Here is a 24,009-nt window from a genome sequence, read left to right as displayed (position 1 = left end):
AAGAGGAAAATTAAGGACAGGAGAGAAAGGAGGTCAGAAATAACACCTGATCGCTGTTTTCATCATGATTGCACAACTGAATACAGCCAATAGTTAGAAACAAATTTACCGTTCTGGAGCTGCTACCTCAAAGTTAAATAAATATGCAGTAATTCAGAGCTGCACAAAATATCCTGTAAGTTGCTCGATAAAAATGGCCAAAAAGTTCGTCTGTGAACTGTGAACTTCCGTCAAGTTTAAAATGAAAACCAGCACCTGAGGGGCTCAGTCAGTCGAGCTTCCGACTTCGGCTCAGGTCATTGTCTCGCAGTTTGTGGGTTTGAGCCCCGCGTTGGGCTCTGTGCCAACAAACAGCTCAGAGCCTGGATCCTCCTTCCGTGTGTGTCTCTCTCTCCCCCCTTCCCCTGCTCATGCTCTGCCTCTGTCTCTCAAGGATGAATAAATGTTAAAAAAAAATGAAAATGAAAACCAGAGAAACTGTTGTGTTAAGCCATTTCCTGGAGCCACAGAGGATTCCACTTTGCATCAGCTTCACCCGGTGACGCGGCAGAATCATCACTGCTCAGAGCTTCATCCAGCGTAGCCAAACAATTCATGTTCCCACCTCTCTCCAGGTCACTTCCCGCAAATGTTTTTCTCTCCACATCTTTGTGTAGTTCTCAGACCTCTGGACTTACACCAACCACCCCCCACTTCCCACCCGCTGCCGCTCAGGCCTTGGGCCTGAATGACGCTACTGACTTTCCTGGTTCTTCAGCTTGCAGAGGGCAGATCATGGGACTTTCTCTGCCTCCTAACTGAAGGAGCCAATTCCCATAATAAATCTCTTCTTATATCTACCTACCTACCTATTATCCTCCCACCCTACTGGTTCCATTTCTCTGGAGAACTCTGATACAACTACAGTTATTTATTCACAGCTAGCCTACTTCCCAAACTTAGTCACTAACAACCTAGTTCATCACGTCTAGGACCACATCTTGCTCACCATTATCCCGCCCCCAACACAGACCCCAGGAACATGTGCTGAAAATGGGTCAGTAAATTAAAAAAACAGTTCAGGGCGCCTGGGTGGCTCAGCCAGTTAAGTACCCAACTCTTGGTTTTGGCTCAGGTCTCCATCTCACGGTTTGTAAGATCGAGCCCCGTAGCCGAATCTGATTCAGCTGACAGCACCAAGCCTGCTTGAGATTCTCGCTCTCTCTCTGCTCCTCCCCCCCACCCTCGCTCACACATGCAGGCTCTCTCTCAAAATAAATAAGTGAACATTAAAAAAAAAATAGTTCAAAGCTTCCATGGTAGTTTAAGTATCTTCTATTCGTGTTTCATATTTTAATGGGAGACATGTACAAAAGGATGAATGCATAGGCAGAAAGAAAATTCACAAAGTCATGAAACAACTATTCTTTCAAATGAGAAATAAAAACTAATTCCATTAAGTGAACACACACTCACATTTGTATAGGCTTCTCCTTCCCACTTCCAGACACTGCTTTTGCCCCGGAGGCAGCACCCAACAGCGAAGGTCCTGCCAAGCTACTCTCTGCACTGGTTTCAAGACAGGATCCATTCAAAGAACAGCCTGTCGGGGCGCCTGAGTGGCTCAGTCGGTTAAGCGTCCGACTTCGGCTAAGGTCATGATCTCGCAGTCCATGAGTTCGAGCCCTGCGTCGGGCTCTGTGCTGACAGCTCAGAGCCTGGAGCTTGTTTCAGATTCTATGTCTCCCTCTCTCTCTGGCCCTCCCCCGTTCATGCTTTGTCTCTGTCTCAAAAATAAAAATAAATTTTAAAAAAAAATTAAAAAAAAAAAAAAAACAAAGAACAGCCTGTCAGTCATCATCACTGCTCTGGGTCTTTTCTTCAACTCAAGGAAGTTTTTACCCTTGTCTTCTGGAGTGCTTGCAGAATCATGTCGGAGAAGCAAGACCTCTGCATCGTCAGCCTATGCTCAGGACCATCTTCAGCGCTCTCCCTTAACCTTGCCTGCCTGAGTTCACGCCTCTAGCACGTGGTTCTCAGCCTTGACCAGACATTAGGATCACCAGGGAGGAGTTCCAAATAAGTACCAACACCTGGTCCCCACTTTCTGGAGGCTCAGATCTGATGTGTCCTAGACGTAGAGATTTTGAAAGGCTCCCCAGACAGGTGTGTGTAACTGGGCTTGTGCTCTACAATGTTAATGATTGTGCCTTCTCCTGGACTACATCGTATCTGAAAATACTCTATTTTCAAAATACTAGTACTAGCTTTTTGTCCTCCTTGGTTTCAGCTAGATACTGAAATAGGATATCAAGTGTTAAGCAAACTTTCTTCATGTGGAAATACAGAATTTGTAATGTGTCAAATGATTATTAGAACTGTCATGAGTTAATTCTTGTGAATTTCCCTGACATAACATCATAAATAAACTCAGATTATCTTTATATTTTATCCAAATGTCATACTGAAATGATTTGTAAGCAGGTTTTCAACTCAGCTCATACATTTCTAATCTAAACTCTTAGTAAATCAAATCAGCTTCATAATTGAAAAAGTACTTTACATGGTTTCACATAAAGGAGGGAAGCCAAATTAACATGTGATAATTTCCCATGCTTTTATACAACTACAATGACTAATCTTAGCAAAGTTGATTGCATTTTTTCAGTATATATTAAAAATACGAAACCACATAAAACCATATCCTTTATTCGAAAAATTAGGCTAGTTTTGCTTTTTCCATTCTTTTTCATTTGTGAAGGAACATACAAGAAGTGTGCTTGTTACTTCAATTTTTTTATTTCTATCTGCTGATTTGGGTTTTTTAAAAATGCTTATTCATATATTTTTAAGAGAGAAAGAGCAAGGGAGGGGCCGAGAAAGAATCCCAAGCAGGCTCTCCACTATCAGCACAGAGCCCGACTCAGAGCTTGAACCCATGCACGGGAGATCACGACCTGAGCCGAAATCAAGAGTTAGACCCACTGAGCCCCCCAGGAACCCCCCCCCCCCCCCCCCCCCCCGCCATCTGCTGATTTTCTATCCGTAAATCCACATGTGTATAAATGTGAACAAGCAGTTAAATTTGTTAGATGAATATAAGTACATTCGTCACCATCCCTGTATTTGTTGTTACTTGTATCACCAGTTTTCACATCATCGCTCAAGTGCCAAAGTATGACAGACCATGGAAGACTAGATATTCAATCTTGAATGTCACCTCATGAAGGCAGGTGGCTATTTTGTTGACTGCAACATTCCCACAGAACAGGACCTTATGGACAGTAGGCAGGAGCGAAATACGTATCTGCTGAGGGAGGTAATACCTTTTACCGTCAAATCTTGAACGATGATATGCCTACAAAATTTTCACCAAACTCTCAGGGATTTAAGCTTTGGAGAGGTCTTCTTCCTTCACTACTCTGTCTCTCCTCTGAAATATTAACTCCCTTAAGTATTAAGACAGTAACAGATGGTCTGAAGGGAAACCACATTTACAGGTTTGAAGATCTTTACAATGGGTGCTCTGGGAGTAGGACGATTTAAGGCTGAGAATCAGCTGGGGCCTCCAGGAGATGCCTATCTCAGAGGGTTTCTGTGAGGATTTGGGGGAGTAAGTGAGATACCCAGGAAGTGCTTGCATCAGAGCCCGGCAGAGGAAGCACGCAAATGATAGTTGACGTTGACATTATTATTACTTTAAGGATTAAGCTAACCATGTTTAAGCTGCATGTATGTCCTTTCATATATCATCCTCCATAAAATATTTATGGCACATCGCGGTCAGGCCTTATCATTCACATTTCACTCATTTAATTTTCACGGGAGCAGCAGAGGACTACGTTATCAATCCCATTTTACAGATGAGCAAATTGAATCTTAAGGAAGGAAGGTAACTTCCTTGAATCCATGGGGCTGATAAATGAAAAAGATTAGAATACAAAAGTCAAAAACTTGTCAGAAATCGAAGACCTCTGTTATTTCACACTACTCTATGGCGTATACAATAGAACTCTACAAATATTTCAGAGGTGTGAATTAACTGAGATCAATTTCCCTTTCTAAATCTTTTGTTTCAGCTTCAAATGTGTAAAATACCACAAACCTGCCCATAGACTGTTGAGTCAACTGTCTAGTGCTCAAGAAAAATGTCACTGACTTAGTTCCTATCTCATCCCGCCCTTTTCCTCAATTTGGATCAGTTCTCGGTATGTTGGCATTTCCACTGAAGAAGGCCCAAGGGGAAAGATCAGACCCCAAGTTCTTCTTTCTATAACTTGTTGAGAACTTGGGTGAAATACTTTGTGAGTGAGAGAGCCTGGGACTTTTGCATGCAATGACATGTTTGGTTTATCTGCCTGCGTCACACTGCTGTGGCTTCCCCGTTAGGGGAAGCACTCAGTCTGACATTCTCCATACTACAACAACATACACATTTATCTGACCTTTCCAAAATGTGATGTTAATTTTAAGTTTCAGAAAAATATTGAAAGCCCTTCCCCCACCAATTACTTTTTTTTTTTAAGTTGAAGTTCTTTTCCATTGAAAGATGAGTCCTGTATTTTTCAAATTTTTCTTAAATAATCCTGAAGAATGGATGAACATTGTTCTCTTCTCTGTTGTATAAAGAGTCATTTCTTCAGCATATCTTTATTTGTAGAAGCAATAGTTATCGAGTAAAATTAATCACATAATTCTTTCCTCTACCTAAATTCAGAATATCAGAAAAACATATGGGATTAAACTGAAAAATTCAATTCAAATATGAAGAGTATAAAATATACCATTGGAGGGTTATGAGGATTATATAAAATTTACTCTTAACAGATAAAAGACTGCCTGGTACCTAGTAGGTGTTCATTAAATGGGAAATGCTTCTGTTCCCCAACATCCCCCATTACATTGATTTGGACTTCACCAGCAGAGGGCGCTCACAGTGCTGTGAGATTTGATCAGCGGCCTTCTGCTCCTTAAGCCAAGTGGCCCCTTTTAGTTTTTCTTATCAAATTATAATTACTATTAAATCCATTATTTTTACTATATTAAACTATGTACTTTTCCCACACACCAAATAAGATGTGGCGATGATGCTTCTAAAAGATAACAGTGATGTTTATGAACTCAGTAGCAATAACAATAATTTTGAGTCATGAAAAGGAAAATATCCAGGTTTTAGAGATGATATGGGACGTGAGAGTACTGAACTTCCAAGACCATTTCCTCCAGCTTGTCTGGAGTCAAGATATAAAAATAAGCAAACAAGAGGAAAGATATCAAAATAAACACCAAAATTAAAAACCAGTCTCAAAGTATTTTCTTTCGGGGAAAACACGTATTTACATGCCATATTCTCAGGCTTCCTGGTCCTTATCTGACAATGACTGATCATCACACTCAGTTTAGGTGAGACAGGGCTGATATAACCATAGGGCTGAAAAAGCCTGCTATTTGAGTCTTCTGTTTCATTTTATTCAATAGCCCTTTTTTACTTTATAATTTTATTTATTTTACTTTATTGTATTCAGAAAGAGGTGGATGTCCCCAAGCAGAAGAGCCAAGTTTTAGGGTTGCAATTTTATAAATCTGAGTCATCACTAGACCTCAAAGTTCTAGAAAACCAGGTCACTTATGAGCTTAATTCTAGGTTCGGGTTCTCCTCCAGGGACTTTAGGCCCAAACTTCTTCAAATTCCTACAGAAAACCTAAACAAGTTTTATTTTTATTTTTATTTTTTACTAACTACAGCAGAAAAGTGTACCACAACTCACACATTTGGTGAGCATAATTTAAAGAGGCACTGTTGTCTTACAACAACAACTAATATTTATAAAATGCTTCCTATATACCCAAGCACACTTGTAATACATGCAAACATATATGAACTCATTTAATTTTCATTATAGCCTTATGAGCAGATATTGTTATTATCATAATCCAAATTTTACAGAGGGAGAAACTGAAACAAAGGGAGATTAAGCATCTTGCTCAAAGTGGGAAAGGAAGGATTCAAGTCCATGCTGTCAACTGCCACCCTATACTACCCTTCAATGATTGCTATTAGTACTTTTCCCTGTGAAGCAGGGAAAGAATCCAAATATTGACATTATTAATAAACCTATACTAATTCACTGTCTATAATAACCTACTATTATAACACTAATTTCCAATATTAGGAAATAAGGAAAGAAAATTCTCTATTTCCATGGTTTGCAATTCATCTCTTGGACTTAGGGGTTCATCTGAAAGACTATCACTAATATATGGATACCATTTTGAGTGTTTTTGAAACAAGAACAATACAAAAGTGTAAAATAGAAAACAAAAACAAAAACAAAACCTCCAGGAAAACCTGCCCTCACTCAATGGTAGGTGGTCAATATCGAATCACTGTGCTTGGTTTTGGAATTTACACGGTAGGACGGAGGAGGTCCGGAGGATGCAAGGTCTGAAGTACATGAAAGAAAAGTCAGTCAGGAACTCCATGGCATCGTCCAGTAGAGGGTCAGACTGAGATGAGGAGTTAGGGATGTCAGAAGACATGTCTCTGTCCAAGGTTTAAAGGATGGGATAAGATGTTACGGAGACAACGGTTTGTAGGCAAAGTGATGTGCTCAAGAATAGTAGAAAGCTTTCACAAGAAACCAAGAATGGTATCAGGTGAGGTAGACCTAGAATGATTTCACAAATGTAGTGTATACGTTGAAAGAATCCATATAGGGTGTAATGTTAAAAGGGCACCTCTAATCCATTTCACACAATATTTCCCATAAAAGAGATTCAACATCTGCATGCTTACTCTTTCTGAATGTATTTATTGTGAATTATGGTATTTCAAATAATTTACAAGAAAAAGATTCCTTCCCCCCGCCCAATTCTTGGGGGTTAACAGAACAGACATCAGATATCAGAACAAACACACTGCATCACTGACCACCTGTAAGTCCACTTCCATGGTCCCTTTTGATGCTTCCAGCTATCTTAAAAAAAAAAAAAAAAAAGCCCTGTTTTTAAAGATGGTCAGTTCCAAGCTCCCTATCTCAGGAGTGCCCACTATTGTTTAGATTTCCTGGTATGAGCAGGCAGGATCTCTGGAAACCAAGGCTGGCCCAGACCTCCTGGGATGATGCTCACGTGTGCAGCAGAGGAATCACCCAAATCTGAGAAATGTATCCATCCATTTCACATTTATTGAGCTTTTACTACACTCTCGTCAAAACTGGTCAGAACTGGCTTAACGACTCAGGTATCTGCTCTTCCAGGAACCCTTCTCTCATCACCCAAACAATTTCCTCTCCCCACTGTGTCTCCATCATCACGTTTATTGCATATTCTCATAATTAATGATCTAACGTTTACCTGTATCTCATCATTTAAACTGAATTCTTTGCGAGCTTCAAAGTCTTACTCAACTTTGTATTCCCAGTACCTGGCATAAGTAACCAATAAAATGTGTTTAATCAATGAAGGAAGAAACCAGATAAAAAAAGTTGTTGACACCTGCTACCAATATTTTCTCGCTCCTCACTTCTCAACTCTCTGTAGTCTGGCTTCACCACTAAAATTGGTCTGACCAAAAGGTTATTCATGAACAGTTTCTCTCTATATTCAATGAATCTCTTAAGTTCTTACCTTGCTTGACCTCTTGACAACTTTCGATACTGCCAACCACTCATCTCTTCTCAAAATCTCTCACCTTTTGACTTCCATAATGCCATACTGACCAGATTTCCTTGCTACCTCTTTGGCTCTTCCTTCTTAGTCATTTTCTCAGGCTCCTCTTTTCTTCTCCAGTTGTTTGAAACCATGGATGAATATTGGTGTCATCTGGGGACCTTTGGAAACCCTAATGCCCTACTAAGGATTCTGCATTCAATTCCATTTTATAGAGGGTGGGGGTGGAAGAGTGGTTTCTACACCACCAACAAGCAATTTTCTGTCACTAGCTGGGTCAATTCACTAGCTACAACTCAACTCAATTCTAACACTATCTATCCAGAGATTGCACCCAATCCCACAGGTTAAGGACTTAGTCCTACAAGACTGCCCCTCTCCCAATACACATACACATACACACACAGACACTTCAGAGGCCAATTGAAAGTCTAGGTTGTCAGCTATACTTCTGGCCACCTGGTTCTCAGAGGTTCCAAATTCTCCATCCCTGGGTTTGATTGATTTGCTAGAGCACCTCACAGAACTCAGAAAGGCATTTTACTTACTAGATTACTAATTTATTATAAAAGAATATAACTCAGGAACAACCAAATGCATAGGGCAAGGCATGAGGAAAGTACTTTCTCTAAGTACTCCACTCTGTTCCCTAGCCCAGAAGCTCTCCCAACCCTGTCCTTTTGGGCTTTTATGGCCGCTTCCTTACACAGACATATCTGATTAAATCATTGGCCATTTGTGATTGATTCAACCTCCAACCCCACTCCACATCCTGAAGATTAGGGGGTAGGACAGAAAGTTCCAACCCTCCAATCATATGTTTGGCTCCACTGGCAACCAGCCCCCATCCTTAGGTAGGGTCCAAAAGCCACCTCATTAACAAAAGACACCTTTGTAACTTTCTTAGAAAATTTCAAGACTTTTAGGAGCTCTGTGCCAAAAACAGGGAATAAAAGCAAATATATTATTCTTACTATAAATCACAATGTCACACCTATCTAGACCCACCTGCAAAGATTTTTATTTATTTAGGATGAGAACTGGTACTCTTAAAGCTCTGCAGGAGAATCCAAGTTTCAGCTAGAGTTGAGCAGCACTGCTCAAGCCAATTGTCAAACTGTAGGAATCCTCTGGATCTATCCTGGACCCTCTGATCTATTCAGCCTAGAGTTTCCAAGTTAAACTCATTAACTCCCATGGTTTTGATTACCATCTCTATGTCAGTTGCAGTGAACTCTGAATTGCCAGTACAGACCTCTCCTGCCCAGCAGACCCATACATCCAACTGACTACTAGATATTTACTCCTATGTCTTCTGTGGCCAACACCATCATCCATCCAACAGCCCAGGTCGGAACCTTGGGTAACACCTTTGGAAACCTCCTTTTTCATCTCTCTCATTTAATAATTACCAAGTCCTATTGAGTCTGTCTCTTAAATAACAGTAGAATATCTATTTTGCTCCATTCTTGCTGCCAGTGCCTTAGTACAAGCACTTATCATAGGTAGCCTAAATTATAACAAAATCTTTCTACAACTGTCTTACTACCTTCAGCCTTGACTCATTTACTCCAAAGCATTCACTATTCTGCAACCAGAAGTATCTGTCTAAAACACAAATCTGATTAGGTCAGTCCCCAGGTTCAATTACCAGTGGGTAATTCATACTCCTTAAAGACAGCTCACAAAGTTGTATTAAAAATAATCTCCAACCTACCATCCACTTCATACTCCACAGTCCAGTCGTATGCGTATTTCTTGCATTTCAAAGATGCCATGCTCTCAAAGACTTCAGGTCTTCATACACACCGTTGGCTCTGTCTGGCACCCTTTCCCGTAAACCTCTGCCTCTAGCCAACCCCCGAGTTTTACTCAGTTCTCCAGTTGAACATCAATTGCTCAGGAAGCCATCACCTTATTTTCTATTTCTAATTAGATTAGATGTTCTCACCCTACTTTCCTAGAAGAACCTGAGCTAGAGACTGTAAACCCCCCTGGGGGCAAGGACCGTGTTTCTTTCTTACATCCAAATTCTAGCCCTTTTGCAGTCCTCAGTAAATGACTGAAAGAATAAACAACCCACGTGTACAATGGATTGCCATATCTGGCCCTAGAACTGTTGCTAAGGGGAGATATTCTTAATCATTAGGAATATTAGTGGGTGACCAAGTAAACTCAAGGCAAAAAGCAAAATGCATTTAGAAAACCTCACCTCTCAAATTCAATGGCAAGCATTCTTTAAAGACGAAGTTTGGGAAATTTCTAGAAATCAGGGAACTTACGTTTCTTAACATGATAGTTTATTAATGAAGCTCTCTGTCTTGATTTTCTGCATGATTAGAACCTATGTTCAGGGACAAGTTTTCAAAATGACCAGTCTGTATCAGCTTCATAAGCTACAATTTAAAGAGTTTGCAAATGAAAAAGAAAAGTTATCAAGAACATTATTTGAAGTTGCAACATTATTTGAAGTGTGAGGTTTGTTTGCCCTTCAATGTTAAGCTAATAATTCCTACAAATCAGGCAGAAGTGAGAATGAGGTAATCATTAGTTTAATGGCACAATGCTAATTAAATTCACCTCTTCCAAACAGGTTATTTAAAATGAGCCAGGAGGCTGACTAGGGTGATAAAATTCTAGAAAGAAATCTGAAGGGGAATAATGATGACTAACTTGCGATGGATCACTGTTCTTTCCAGTAAAGAAAAGAGAGGCACAAGCAAGAACCGTAAAGGTCTAGTAACTATACAGCACTTGTCTGGGAAAAAAAAGTGAAAGTCCTATTCATTTACACACAGACGCTGGGGAAGCACCTGCTACAAAGTTGGTGTTTTCTCATGCAGGGAATTTATAATTCTCTGGGGCAGTGCTGTCCAAAAGAAATTACTATATAAGCCATATGTGAAGTGTTCAATCCTATAGTAGCCACATTAATTTTTTTTCACATTTATTTATTTTTGAGCGACAGAGAGAGGCAGAGCATGAGCAGGGGAGGGGGAGAGAGAGAGAGAGATACAGAATTTGAAGCAGGCTCCAGGCTGCAAGTTGTTTGTTAGCAGAGAGCCCGATGCAGGACTCAAACTCACCAAACTGCAGGACCATGACCTGAGCTGAAGTCGGACACTCAACCGACTGAGCCGCCCAGGGGCCCCTATGGTAGCCACATTAAAAAGTAAAATAAACAAAATTAATTTAAAAAATCTCCTTTATGGGTCGCCTGGGTGACTCAGTCAGGTAAATATCCTACTTCAGCTCAGGTCATGATCTTGTGGTTTGTGGGTTTGAGTCCCACATCAGGCTCTGTGCTGACAACTCAGAGCCTGGAGCCTGCTTCAGATTCTGTGTCTCCCTCTCTCTCTGCCCCTCCCCCACTTGCGCTCTGTCACACTCTCTCTCAGAAATAAACATTAAAAAAAAATAAACAAAAATAAAAATATACCTCATTTCACACACCCAAAATATTCTCATTTACATATGTAATCAATATTAAAATATTTATTTTGACATATAATTAATATCTAAAAAATTAATGAGTTATTTTAATTCTTTTTTTTTATACTAAGTCTTTGAAATCCAATATTACAGCACCTCTCGCTGCAAACTAGCTACATTTCATATGCTCAACAGCCACATGTGGCTACTGGCTACCATATCAGGCAGTGTAACCGTGTAACTTTAGACTTTTATTACCCAGATAAGTGTGTGTGTGTGTATGTATGTGTGTGTGTGTGTGTGTGTGTGAGTGTAGCAAGCATATAATGCTATTAGTGGTGACTCCAAAGTAATAAAAGACCTAAAATATCTTCTGAATAACCAAATAAAAACAATCTGTTTCGTATAATTTTAAAGTCATTTATGTATTTTATTATATTCTAAATGCTTTGAATATTGGTAATCCATGGACAGTCTATGATTACATACAGTTCTGGAGTCATCTGTGATCACAGTTTCCTTTAAAAAAGCCTCAACAGGGGTGCCTGGATGGCTCAGTCGGTTAAGCGGCTGACTTCGGCTCAGGTCATGATCTCGTGGTCTGTGAGTTCGAGCCCCGCGTCAGGCTCTGTGCTGACAGCTCAGAGCCTGGAGCCTGTTTCTGATTCTGTGTCTCCCTCTCTCTCTGCCCCTTCCCTGCTCATGCTCTGTCTCTCAAAAATAAATAAATGTAATAAAAAACTTTTTTAATAAAAAAATAAAAATAAAAATAAATTAAAAATTTAAAAAGCCTGAACAAGAAGTGCCTGGGTGGCTCAGTCAGTTAAGTGTCTGACTCTTGATTTCAGCCCAGGTCATGATCTCATGGTAGTCAAATTGAGCCCTGAATGGGGCTCCACACTGAGCGTGGAGCCTGCTTGGGTCTCTCTCTCTCGCCCTCTCTCTCTCTCTCTCTCTCTGACCTTCCCCTACACACTCTCTCTCAAAATAAATAAGTAAACATTTTTTAAAAAGCCTCAGCAAAGACACAGAACATCTGAGTGGAAAAGCAACTGGACATGTGAAGTCACTATGGCCTCCTCAGACACAAAGTGTTCATGAACATATCTGGGCTCAGGCCTTCCTGATGGGGACACCACCTTCCTTTGGCTGGCAGAGGGAAGGAGGGAAGAAGTGAGAGGAGAGACACTTCTTAGGCAGGCAGGGAGGTGGAGGAAGCCTGTTTGCACGCAGGATGCAAAGTGCCTCTTCTACAATGAATTCACTTCACTGAAAGGCGTATCTTACTCGCGACACCTTACACCCTGGACGTTTTAGACCAACGGGCATCTGCTGCTCACTTCTGATTATGGCCACAGTGAATACACCACAGTGTGTGACAACATCATCTAGGGGTGGAGGCATGTAACGGGAGGGTATCGATCTCCTCTTTCAAGGGAGGAGTCCATCTGATTCAAACTTTGATCTGAAATTCTGAAACCTAAACACCAGTCCAAGTGAATAGTATTGAAATTACTAGGAGATGGGCACCGTTTTAAGAGACCTGCCAACTTCATTTCCTTCATAGTAAGTGAAGCCATTCCAAGTGAAAGAAAACACCTTACTGACATGGCAACCATAGCTCAATATTTAATTGTAAGATTTTGTTGGTTGAGTCAACAAGAAAATATTTCTCACCATGTTTCATCTCAACTGTTACCTCTTACTTTATGCATGTAACTTTTTTCTTTGTTTATTAATTACCTATTTATTACCCTCAACCTGACTATAACAGATAACATACAGATAGAGATTTAAGTAGAAAATAGAGACTAAAAGAAATAAATTAATGCTTTTTAAATATCTGTTCTATGTCAGGTATTGAGCTAAGCATTTTCTATACATTATAGTGACCCACATTTGAGACAGGAAAACTGAGGCAATCCTCATAATCTACAGAATTAGAATACTGTGTGTGTCCATAGTTACATAAATTTTTCTTAAAACTTCTTCACAGAAAATATTACATAGTTCACAAACCTGAAAATCCTTAAATGTCTTTCATGACCAATTTATTGTTTTCAGTGCTTCTCTGCTAGACTTCATCCCCAATCCCTTATTTTACAGCTTCAAGTGACTTGAGTTTGTTCTGAATGGAAACACGATTTCCTTATTTAAGGAACAGAAGGTATACTGTTTAAAATGTTATAGGAGAGGCAACTTCAGTCAATTCTTTTGCAAATATGCCAAGCTATTACCAAGGCTATAAGTGTTTCAACCAATGGATTGACTGAAAATCTTGTCTTCTTTTTTGCTGTTTATCTCCATCAATATCTTTTTGCATTGACTGAAAATGTGAAAGTTAAAAATGTCATTTGGTGGGGCACCTGGGTGGCCCAGTTGGTTAAGCGTCTGACTTTGGTTCGGGTCATGATCTCACAGTTCATGAGTTCAAGCCCTGTGTCAGGCTCTGTGCTGACAGCTCAGAGCCTGGAGTTTGCTTCGGATTCTGTGTCTCCCTCTCCCTCTGCCCCTCCCCTATTCTCTCTCTCTCTCCCTCTCTATCAAAAATAAATTTTAGAAAATGTCATTTGACTTATCATTTCTAATTATTCTCCTATTCATCAATCAGGTTGATGACAATCAAACTTCCACTTTGCCTTTGTTCGTTTATCCATCCAATAAATCTTCGCTTAATTCATGCTTGTTCCGTATCTACCATGGATACATTTCTCTGAGGATGTTTCTATAGTCAATCTCTATGCTCCACATGCCCCCAAATTTAGGTTTTTCTTCCATTTTGACGGGCATTTTAATCTCAAATTGTGTGTAATATTATGACGTGATCTTTCCAGTGAAACACAGACATCTAGAAATAGATTCAGTGCCCTTCCAGACAGGAAGTAGGTACTAAAAGCCAGTAGTTATGATGCCATGGGTCAGGAAACCGTGACAGGACAACAGAAATGCAACTTGTCCTTGCTGAGACTTTGTCAAGATCCTCTGGCAGACCAACGCTGTGTCCTCCAGTCGCTAATTCTTCATCCCACAACTGTCTCATACAATGAGAATTAGGCTTTGCAGAATTATTCCAAATGGGTAGGTCTGTGAACGTGTTAGGCTTTCCTAGTCTGCCTTTTGGGGATGGAAGACAATTAATGAGAGGCTAGGGTTTATTCTACATGCTGCACACAACTGCTAGACTTTTATGGATGCTCTCTGAGTTATGGGCATACTCTCTTTGAATTCATTCTAAATGAGGGAAACCAGCTTCCCAGTTGGAGAAAAAGCAAGGACTACTCTAAAAAGAAAAAGGGATTAAAGATGCAGTAGCTTATCCCAATAGTCTATTTATGGCAAAGATAAATATGAAAAAGGTACCAGTTATAACCTTTTATTCACCATTCACAGAGAACATTATCAGTACAGCAGACAACATATTGGACTCTTCATTTAATTTTGTCTGCACTGAAGACACACACAGGAAAGGAAAGGGCTTGGGCTTTGGAACCAAGCTGACTGGACTGACCTGAGATCCCATCTTTCACTCATTAGCCGAGTAACTTTAGAAAAAAATACTTACAACCCTCTGAGTCACAGAATTTTCACGTGTAAAGTAGGAACAATGCCAACCATGACCCACTGGTGCTTTGAGGAGAAAAAAAATTAAGTAACATATACATATAGCAGTGTCTAACAGTGTTTGGAACAAGATAGGTCTAAATTAATATTAGTTCCCCTTTTTTCCTCCATGTGTCTACAAAACAAATTTGTTTTTGGCTTTGACATGTGAACTTTCTCCCCTCCCCCATGAAAACACATTTGTTTTTGCCTGTTTGTTTGTTAAATGGTTTTATTTATTTTTGAGAGCGACAGAGACAGAGTGCAAGCAGGGGAGGGGCAGAGAGAGAAAGCGAGACACAAAATCCAAAGCAGGCTCCAGGCTCTGAGCTGTCAGCACAGGATCCCACCTGGGACTCGAACTCACGAACAGCGAGATCATGACCTGAGCTAGTCGGCCGCTTAACCCACTAGACACCCAGGTGCCTCAAAAAACACATTTGTTTTCAAGTTGTCGCATAACTAAGAAGAGACATTAAGAAATGACTTCAAATAGATGTATTCATTTAACATGAGAGTTTGGGGAGAGAAAAATTGACAATTATATCTTAGTCCTCATTTAAATTATATTAACAATGGAGATGCCAATTTTTCCTTGTTCTCTTCTTTTACATTTCATATTCTACATAAAACTGTATCATTTTCTTTTTTAGAAAGTCCTTAAGCTAAATGTCAGGATATGGGATCAACTCCAACTGCTTTCCCTGATCTGTCCCTTAGCCTTTTCTTTAACAAGGCTGATAGGTCAAAGATGGAAATAAAATTCTTAAGTGATGGCTTAGCTGGATCCTGTCCCTAATGTGCTGAGAGACTTATTTAAAATGTGTCTTACATGAGGAGGAGAGAGGGAGAGGTGAAGAGAACGTATCATAAGGAACTTTCCTCTCCAGAGTTTTGCCAGAGTACTGCAATCATTCTCATAAGCAAAAGGGAGAAAAATGTTGGCAGAAAGAAGGCAGTCACTTTTACACTACCAAGGTTAGAATGGTTTTGAGGGAAGGGTGAAAATCATTCACTTTAAACTAGAATAGGCAACATGGAGTTTTCCACGACTTGTGCTACCCCAGGGTCACTCGCCCCTGGTCCCAGGCCCAACTCACCCAGCTGGAGCTGTTCGCACGTCAGGTCTGGATTCTCTCCGATCTTGCATCTGTAAATCGCGCCAGGATTGACCACTGAAGCGTTGGCGAGCCAGCTGGCGGTGGGCGCCCCCACTACGAGCCTAAAGCGAGAAACGTGCACGTGCACGCAGACGTGAGCCGTGCTGCCCACTGAACTCCTGGTCTCTACACGCTTGCAGCTGGCAGCGGGGCGATCCCCCCCCCTCCTCCGCCCACCGCCTCGCGCACCGAACCGCCACCCCGGCCCCGCAGCTCCAGAGCCTTGCGCCAGAGCGCACCCGAGGCGTGCCACCCCGAGATCGGCTCGTTTCCCGAGCAGACCCTACGATCTGGCCGTCGCAGCGCTCCCCTTCTGGCTCCTCCAGAGGGAGGAAAGTTTGAACCCGGCAGGGAATCCCTGAGGCGCCCTTCACTCGTGGCTCCCAGGTGCCCAGAGCGCCGAGCCCCACTCCACTCACCATCGGTTCGCCCCGTGGCTGTGCAGCACCACCGAATAACCGAACAGGGTGTTGGGGGGGCCCTGGTAGAGCAGCGCGCTCTCGGTGTCCACGTTGTAGGGGCGCCCGGTCGGGACGCCCAGGCACAGCAGCAGCAGCGGCAGCAACACCGCCTCCCGGACGGCGGCCCCTCGGGGACCCGGCCAGCACCTCGCTTCCCCAGCCATGCGCTCTCGGAGGGGAACATTCAACACCAAAAGGCCGCTGTCCCAAAGTTGCGCGGGATGAGACGGTCGGCCAAGGGGAAGAGCGCCCCAAGAGAAGTGCGGCGTGTCCGGCGCCGGCGGGCGGGAGGGAAGGAGGGAGGGAGGAAGGGAGGGACAGAGGAAGGGAGGGGAAGTCGGGCCGCCGCGGGCGGAGCAATCTGAGTTGATCTGGGATGCAGCACGCCCGCCGGGCCCCACGATCCGTTTCTGCAGCCGGGAGGTGCGGGCGCTCGCGCGGTCTCGGGGCGCCCGCCGCTGGGTGGGGTCCCGGGCGTGGTGCGGAGGAACAGGACCCTGCGCCGTCTCACCCCGCGCGTGGCTGTAGGGGGCGCTAGGGGACCTCCGCTGTGTCGGACGCGCGCCCGGGCCGGGGCCTCCAAGCCCGAGGAACGCGGGATGACTTCGGGCTCCCGGGCTTTGCAAGAGTGGAGCTGGAAGGGACACGGGACTTAGCCTTTTAACCTTAGTTAAGGCCTGCTTGCGGAGCGGCGTGGCCCCAACCTGCCCCGCGCGAGCACCGCTATGAGCATAGGGTCTCCGTGGCCTGCCCAGCGTAGCCCAAAAAAAGCCAGCCACAAACTCTGGCACCAGGACGGAGGCAGGGAACCGTCTGGATCCTTCGTGGATAGTTAAGGTCTGTCTCTGATTTGCCGGGGCGTTAGCAACCGCTAGAGAAATTAACAAGAGGGCCGCAACTAGAAACAAAAAGAACTCCCTGAAAGCTCCTGAGGCATATTTTGGTGACAAAGACGTTATGGCTATTCACTTCAGGACTCAGTGCCCTGCACCCTTCTATGCCCACTTCCTTCCTCCCCAAGCTTCCTCTAAAGTACCGGCTGCGTTCCTGAGGCAGACTAGTGGTGAGCTGGTCAGGGTGAATGGCACAAGGTTTATTTCGGCTGTTGCTGAGTCCAACAGGGAGGCTGGGTTAAGGAAGCAATGACTTGCCTCACTTTAACGGATATCTCCTTCTGGTTCTTGATGCTCCTACTTTCAGGTATCCATCATTGCCACCGGACACACCTGCCATCAGGGGTCTAGACCCACCCAGTATGAGGTGAAGAGACAGATACCATAAGAAGCCCCTGAAAATGCGCTGGAGACCCACAGCACTACATACCTGAAATGGGTGATGATTTTTATCCCTGTGCATTCCAGATGTGCCTTAAGTTTCCAGAGCAACCAGAAAGACGCCATAGATAGTTAAGCTGATATTTGCAGGAGATGCAGGTTCAGTTATTAATTATTGCTGTATGGATTTTAAAAAAGAAAGAAAAGAGGCTCATTAAAACCAAACAAATAGCACATCTTAAGTTGTAATGGCAGACACATAATTAAAATACTTGTTCATCTTTTCAGCATATTTATTGAGCAGTCACTATGCTAAGCCCACAGGATACCACCGTGAGCAAAGCAGGACAAGCCTTCAGGAAAATTTTTAGCCAAGTGGACGATAGACAAACTTTGCATGACTAGGAAAAGTTCTGAATGCCTTGGGAACACTTTAAACGATAGTTTAAGGACAGAGGAGTGAGTTAGGCTGAGCAGTTCGAGAGGAGGGAGGAGGGATGTGCCCAGAAGGCCAGATAAAGGAACATGGAGAGGAGGCCTTGGCTGGATCATTTATCTGCCCACACACAGGTGAGTACTACAGGAAGCTGACTAGGGAAGCAGGAACACATCGTGAACATCCTAAGCCAGGTTAGGAATTTTTAACTCTGTGCTGGGGTGGATAGGAAGCTATTGAAGGATTTGTCTTGGGTTGCAGGTTTGCAATAAAAAGACTGAATACAGAAAAGCTGATTTGGGAGGCTCCCGCAACAGTGCATGTCAAGATGGCATTGCCCTAAACTAGGAAGGGGGATGGAGGAAAAAATAGATTCAAGAGATATCTGAGAGTTAGAACCCAATAGAACTTGGTGATAGTACTGTTAAATATGAATGTAAAGCTGAGAAGAAGTCAGAGTGTGTCCGTTTGGGATCTGGGTATGTGGTGCTAATTCATAGAGAAAAAACACAGTGGGGGAATGAAGTTATGCATGTGTGTGTGCACAGGTGAACGTGTATGACTGGCAGGTGTTGCTGAACTAAGTTTTAGACAGGTGGAGTTTGAGATGTTTGTGGAATGTTAGGATACTCTAGCCATATCCAATCCAATTATTTTTACTCTTTGGCCAACAGACAAAACAAGAGGAATAGTAACCCTCTCTCATTATTTGCAACAAAGTAAAAGGAAAAAAAAAAAAAAAAGCTGTGTTAAATCTATTTTAAAAATGAAATGAAATGGCTTCCAGAAAAGTAGCTATGAGGCTCATGGTGAAGGGTCCCACTCTGTTTTTCCACTCAGGGTATATTTCTTTCTGGGTAGATCTATGTGCTGATTTCAACCCAGTCTACAACTAGCTCAGGTTGTCATCATTCTGAAATCAGCGGTCCCTCTGGTTTGCAGCCACAACATTTTCAGTTGAGGCTTCAGAAGCAGATATATCAAAAGCATTCCCGGGGCGCCTGGGTGGTGCAGTCGGTTAAGCGTCCGACTTCAGCCAGGTCACGATCTCGTGGTCCGTGAGTTCAAGCCCCGCGTCAGGCTCTGGGCTGATGGCTCGGAGCCTGGAGCCTGTTTCCGATTCTGTGTCTCCCTCTCTCTCTGCCCCTCCCCCGTTCATGCTCTGTCTCTCTCTGTCCCAAAAATAAATAAAAAGTGTTGAAAAAAAAAAAAAGCATTCCCACACCCTCCAGACTCCAACCACGCCACTGACCTCAACACCTACCTCTTTCTTTCCCTCCTTTACCAAACTCTTATGCAATGAAATCCACTCAACATAATTTTTTTCATCACATAATTAAGAAGAGTAGCAGTCAATAGGGCACTTAATAAGGCAAGAACTTATTTCTGTGATTATGGTTATAATTTCACCACTTTTGCAGAAAAACCACCCATAACTACTTCACACCCTATGTTAGTTAGCCCTGAGTTTCCTTCCTCCAAGGCTTATAGAACAGTTCACTTTTCTTAAGTCAGTAGAAATAAAGGGTGTTTGTTTCATATTGCTTTGCAAAAGCCTGAAGATACTGCTATGTCTCTAATCAATGCTTTTGTAGGCAAGTGTGAGAATCATGTGGGGGGAGGAGCACGGGTGGGGAGAAGAGGAGGACTTTTCAAAATGACTTATGCCTACATTTCACCTTCAACTAAACTTAAATGTGCACTCATTCAGTTAATATGTATCATTTGATCAATAGATTTCAAGTGCCCACTGTGTGCCAGGAGCCTCAGCAAGGACTCAAAAGTTGAAATAGCAGGTGATCTCTATCCTTGGTAAGAAGTCCTCCCCAGTAGAGAGGACTCTAATAAAGGCTCACCAGCTTCTCAGAATAAACATTCCTCTTTCTTCAAAACCTCTCTTCTTGGAATGCTACCTTTTTGAGATTTTCTTCCCCTTTTCTATCCAGCCACTATGAGTGTCCTTTGCTGGCTCTTTTCTCTGCACCACACGTGTTGTAAAGCCCCGGGGCTCCATTCTTAGCCCTCTTTCCTTCTCTTTCTCCTCTTTAGGAGATCTAACCCATTTCCTGCGTCTTTCAGTACCAGCTACGTAATATTATTAAATGCCACCATGAATCCCCAATTCATGTCTCCATGTTTCTCTTGAGAGCTCCAGGTTCATAGGTTTTATGAACATATGTTTAGTGCCTCTCTACTTGGATGTCCAGCGGCCATTGTGAACGTAACATATCTAACACTGAGTTCCGTTCCTCATTCAAGACTAAACTTTTCCTCCACCCAGTGTCTTCCTTTCGAACACATAGCACTCCATCTGCCCACTTGTTCAGACCAGAAGTTTGGCAAATAATCCTTGATTTCTTCTTCTCTCTATTCCCCACATCTACTCCATCAATCGTCACTCCATCAATCGTCAAGGTCTATCAATTCAACCTTCAGAATATATCTCAAGTTCATCCGTTTATTGTCTTCTGCCCTGCTGGTATCCTCTTCCAAGTGCAGAGACCTCATCTGGGCTTCTCACCTGGTTTCCCTACTCATCCCTCCCCACACTATCAATTTTCGACAAAGAAGCTGAAGTGAACTTTTAAATTCTATCAAATCATGCATGCTACTCCCTAGCTTAAGTCCTTTAAATAATTTCCCACTGCTCTTCCAGTACAGACTCCACAGGGCTGACACGGACCCTAGGACTTTGCAAAATTGCCATTGGCCACTTGCCCCAGGTCACTTTCTTTAGCCACACAGGCCTTTGTTAATTTCCTAAATGCATCACAGTGTTTTCACCCGAGGGGCTTTTGTTCATATTGCTCCCTCTGCCGGGACACACAACCTCTGACTTTTCACATGATTCTTTTTTGTCTTCAGTCTCAACCTAAAGGTCTCCTCACGGAGGATTTCCTTGCCTATCCATTTAACATAGGCCACCACATCGTTCTTTCACAGACAATGCTCTCTATTCTCTTCAGAGCTCTTTAACTCATAATCGTACACGTATTTACTTGATTTTGTCTTTCCTTCTAGAATATGAGCAGAGAACACTTGTGTTGTGTTGTTGCAGTTGTTCACCACTAAATCTCCAGCACCTGACATTCTGGCTGGCACAGAGCAGGTGCTCCATAGTAGTTTCTGAATGGCCCTGGCATGATTTGGACTTTTTACATTATTAATGCCATAAGCAGAGAGAAACCTGGATGTTTATGAGCTTATTGCCATGCATTATTACACGCAAAGCAATGTATGAAGTCTCTTGGCAGATGCAAAGACATATAAAGATAGGTCTTGCTCTCAAGCAGCTTGTAAATTTCAAGGAGACAGATGACATGCCTCACAGAACCAGACAATACAGTCAAATATGAATGTCATATACACTGGGGAGAAGGGACAGTTGGTTGCTAACAAATGGTGTAGGCATAAAGGGCAGTCTCAAGACCCAGATTTATGTAAGTATAGGGCAGGGAAAATGAAAGAATTGGTATGATACATTGGGTAAAAACTTGACATGAATTGCCAAGTACAGGTAATATAAGGAGAAATAAGGTAGCAGGGGCATTTTTAGGGCAGGTGACCGAAACAATGGTGATACTGAAAATAACAATGGAAAAAGCAACAGAGGAAAGAGTGGGAATGGAGAGAAAAGAGGGAATGTGTTTGGATAATGCTGGGTGAGTTTTAGAGATGAGCCTGAGAAGGTGGAATAATTATAGATATGTCTAGCAAGTGTTATTTTTTTCTTTTTGCTTTTTCTTTTTAATTTTTTAATATTTCTTTATTTTTGAGACAGGAAGAGAGACAGCGTGAGTGGGGGAGGGGCAGAGAGAAGGAGATACAGAATCTGAAGCAGGCTCCAGGCTCTGAGCTGTCAGCACAGAGCCAGACACGTGACTCGAACTCATGAACCGTGAGATCATGACCTGAGCTAAAGTTGGATACTTAACCAACCAAGCCCCCCAGGTGCCCCATACTTTTTCTTTTAAAAAAAATTTTTTTTGAGTTTATTTATTTTGAGAGAGACAGAGACAGCAAGTGGGGGAGGAGCAGAGAGACAGAGGGAGAGAGAGGGAATTCCAAGCAGGCTCCATGCTGCCAATGCAGAGCTCGATGTGGGGCTCGAGCTCAGGAAAAGATGAGATGATGTGAGCCAAAGCCAAGAGTCAGACACTTAGCCGACTGAGCCACCCAGGTGCCCCAGTTTTATTTTTTCTTTACTTTTCAAAATAATTGAAGTAGGGGAACCTGGGTGGCTCAGTTGGTTAAGTGACTCTTGATTTTGGCTCAAGTCATGATCCCAGGGTTGTGGAATGGAACCCCACATCAGGCTCTGCACTTAAAATGGAGCCTGCTTAAGATTCTGTCTCTCCCTCTCTCTGCCCCTCCCCCACTCATGCCTGTGCTCTCTCTCTCTCTCTCTCTCTCTCTCAAAAAATAAAAATAAAAAATTAAAATTACTGAAGTATGCAATATGTAAAACATTTAGTGATGCATAAAGAAAATGTTTACAATCTCTCCCTGCTTCCTTTTAATCCACCCTTCTGAGGCACCTCCTTCCCTTCCTTTAATAACTTGACTGCACTCAAGTGCTTGTCCCAAGGTCTGCTTTTGGGGCATTCAGACTAAGACAATACAAGGGCTTCTTTGTTGTTTTGTCTTTACAGTAATAAAGTTCTCAACAACAAACAGGAAGTTCCAATTCTTTTATCCTGAAAGGTACTATTAGATCAGATTTCCTGATTCTTGAATGTGAATATCAATGGCACGGTTGCTTTTAAAGAAACATGAACCAATGCATCTTCTCAGTCATAAGGGTTGAGAAACCTGCTGTGAAACTGTGTGGAAAACACCCTAGAATTTCCCACTGGGAAAATGAGTCTGTAGCATTTATCCCAGGACTCATGCTCTACTGGTGAAAGTTTGACCTCCCCATACCTACAGATTGCACCTGTTTGCAGGCAAGCACACTCCCAGGTGCTGGAGAAGTCCTCAGGCAGAGAGGGACTTCCCAGCTTCCCCTGGGAAGCTGCCAGTGGGCTGAAACTGTCTACCCAGCAGGAGGGGAGCTCAGGTAACCCCAGGTACTGGTCATTGAAGGTGTCTGTTACAACTGCCAATCGAAACTTTGGATGGTTTACTAGTGTTGCTCAAACCTGGTTTTTTATGCCTCAAGTTTTCCCTGGTTGGTTGGGGAAAATGAGTAAAGCACTTAATACAGTGCTTAGCACATAATGAATACAGAATAAATAACAGCACTTACTCTTTCATTCTTCTTTTCTTATCATCATCATCATCATTAGTGATATAATTTATGTAGAAATAAAGTACCTATAGAAAGAAACAATGTATGGAAATCTGAGCTCAGGGCTACTGACTCATGTGAAAGCTTGTCTATGTTAATAAGAGGCATTTTCTGTCTGTAATTGCTTATATTTATTTACTCACTCAACAAACGCTTAATGAACACTTATTATGCATGGTTGAGACACACTGTGCATAACATGGTATAAAAATTTGGGATCCTTGTCCTTTTTTACATGTGCATTCCAAAAGGCAATAGGCAATAAATGATAATAAATATTTCCTCTTTTTAGTTTTGTGACTTTTCAACACATTGACATACATACGTAGATGACATTTTTTCTACAGCATAACTATGAATAAATACATCATTGCCCTGCTCAGGGACTCCTAATCGTTCCTTCCCCAACTCAACCCAATTAAATTAGAATTTCTTATCTGGGGTTTAATACTGTCCATGCCTGGCTTCAAACTAACTTCCTTTTTACCTACCCCAAACATAGCCTATTTCTCCTTCCTTCTGGAAATGTTCCCTTTAGTTTGGGAAATCAACAGATGAAGAAATAACTACTTAAAGCAGTAGGTACCAAATGCTATACAAAATAGTATTTATAATGGAGAGATTCAACCGACAGAGGGACTTCTTCTGGCTGGGGTGTTTGGGGCAATTTTTCTGGAGTAGAAGGGCAATTTTGTGAAATTTTCTT

The 24,009-nt window shown here is 42.4% G+C and overlaps 1 protein-coding gene across 2 annotated transcripts in view; it reads right to left on the bottom strand.

Moving 5' to 3' along the window:
* Positions 1 to 17,239, bottom strand: part of ITGA4 (integrin subunit alpha 4) — a 91,804-nt gene extending 74,565 nt beyond the window's left edge. The window contains exons 1-2 of one of the 2 annotated variants that reach the window (XM_030324491.2): positions 16,262 to 17,239; positions 15,783 to 15,904 (exon numbers count right to left, since the gene is read on the bottom strand). In XM_030324491.2, the coding sequence (XP_030180351.1) occupies positions 15,783 to 15,904; positions 16,262 to 16,467 (328 nt within the window). In that variant the 5' untranslated portion in view covers positions 16,468 to 17,239. The remainder of the gene's footprint in view (positions 1 to 15,782; positions 15,905 to 16,261) is intronic. The other variant, XM_030324489.2, reaches the window with a different exon arrangement.
* Between the last annotated feature and the right edge of the window lie 6,770 nt (positions 17,240 to 24,009).

This window comes from Lynx canadensis, chromosome C1 (assembly GCF_007474595.2).
Source record: "Lynx canadensis isolate LIC74 chromosome C1, mLynCan4.pri.v2, whole genome shotgun sequence".
NCBI classification, from domain to species: Eukaryota; Metazoa; Chordata; class Mammalia; order Carnivora; family Felidae; genus Lynx; species Lynx canadensis.
This window is presented reverse-complemented; position numbering and strand designations above follow the sequence as displayed.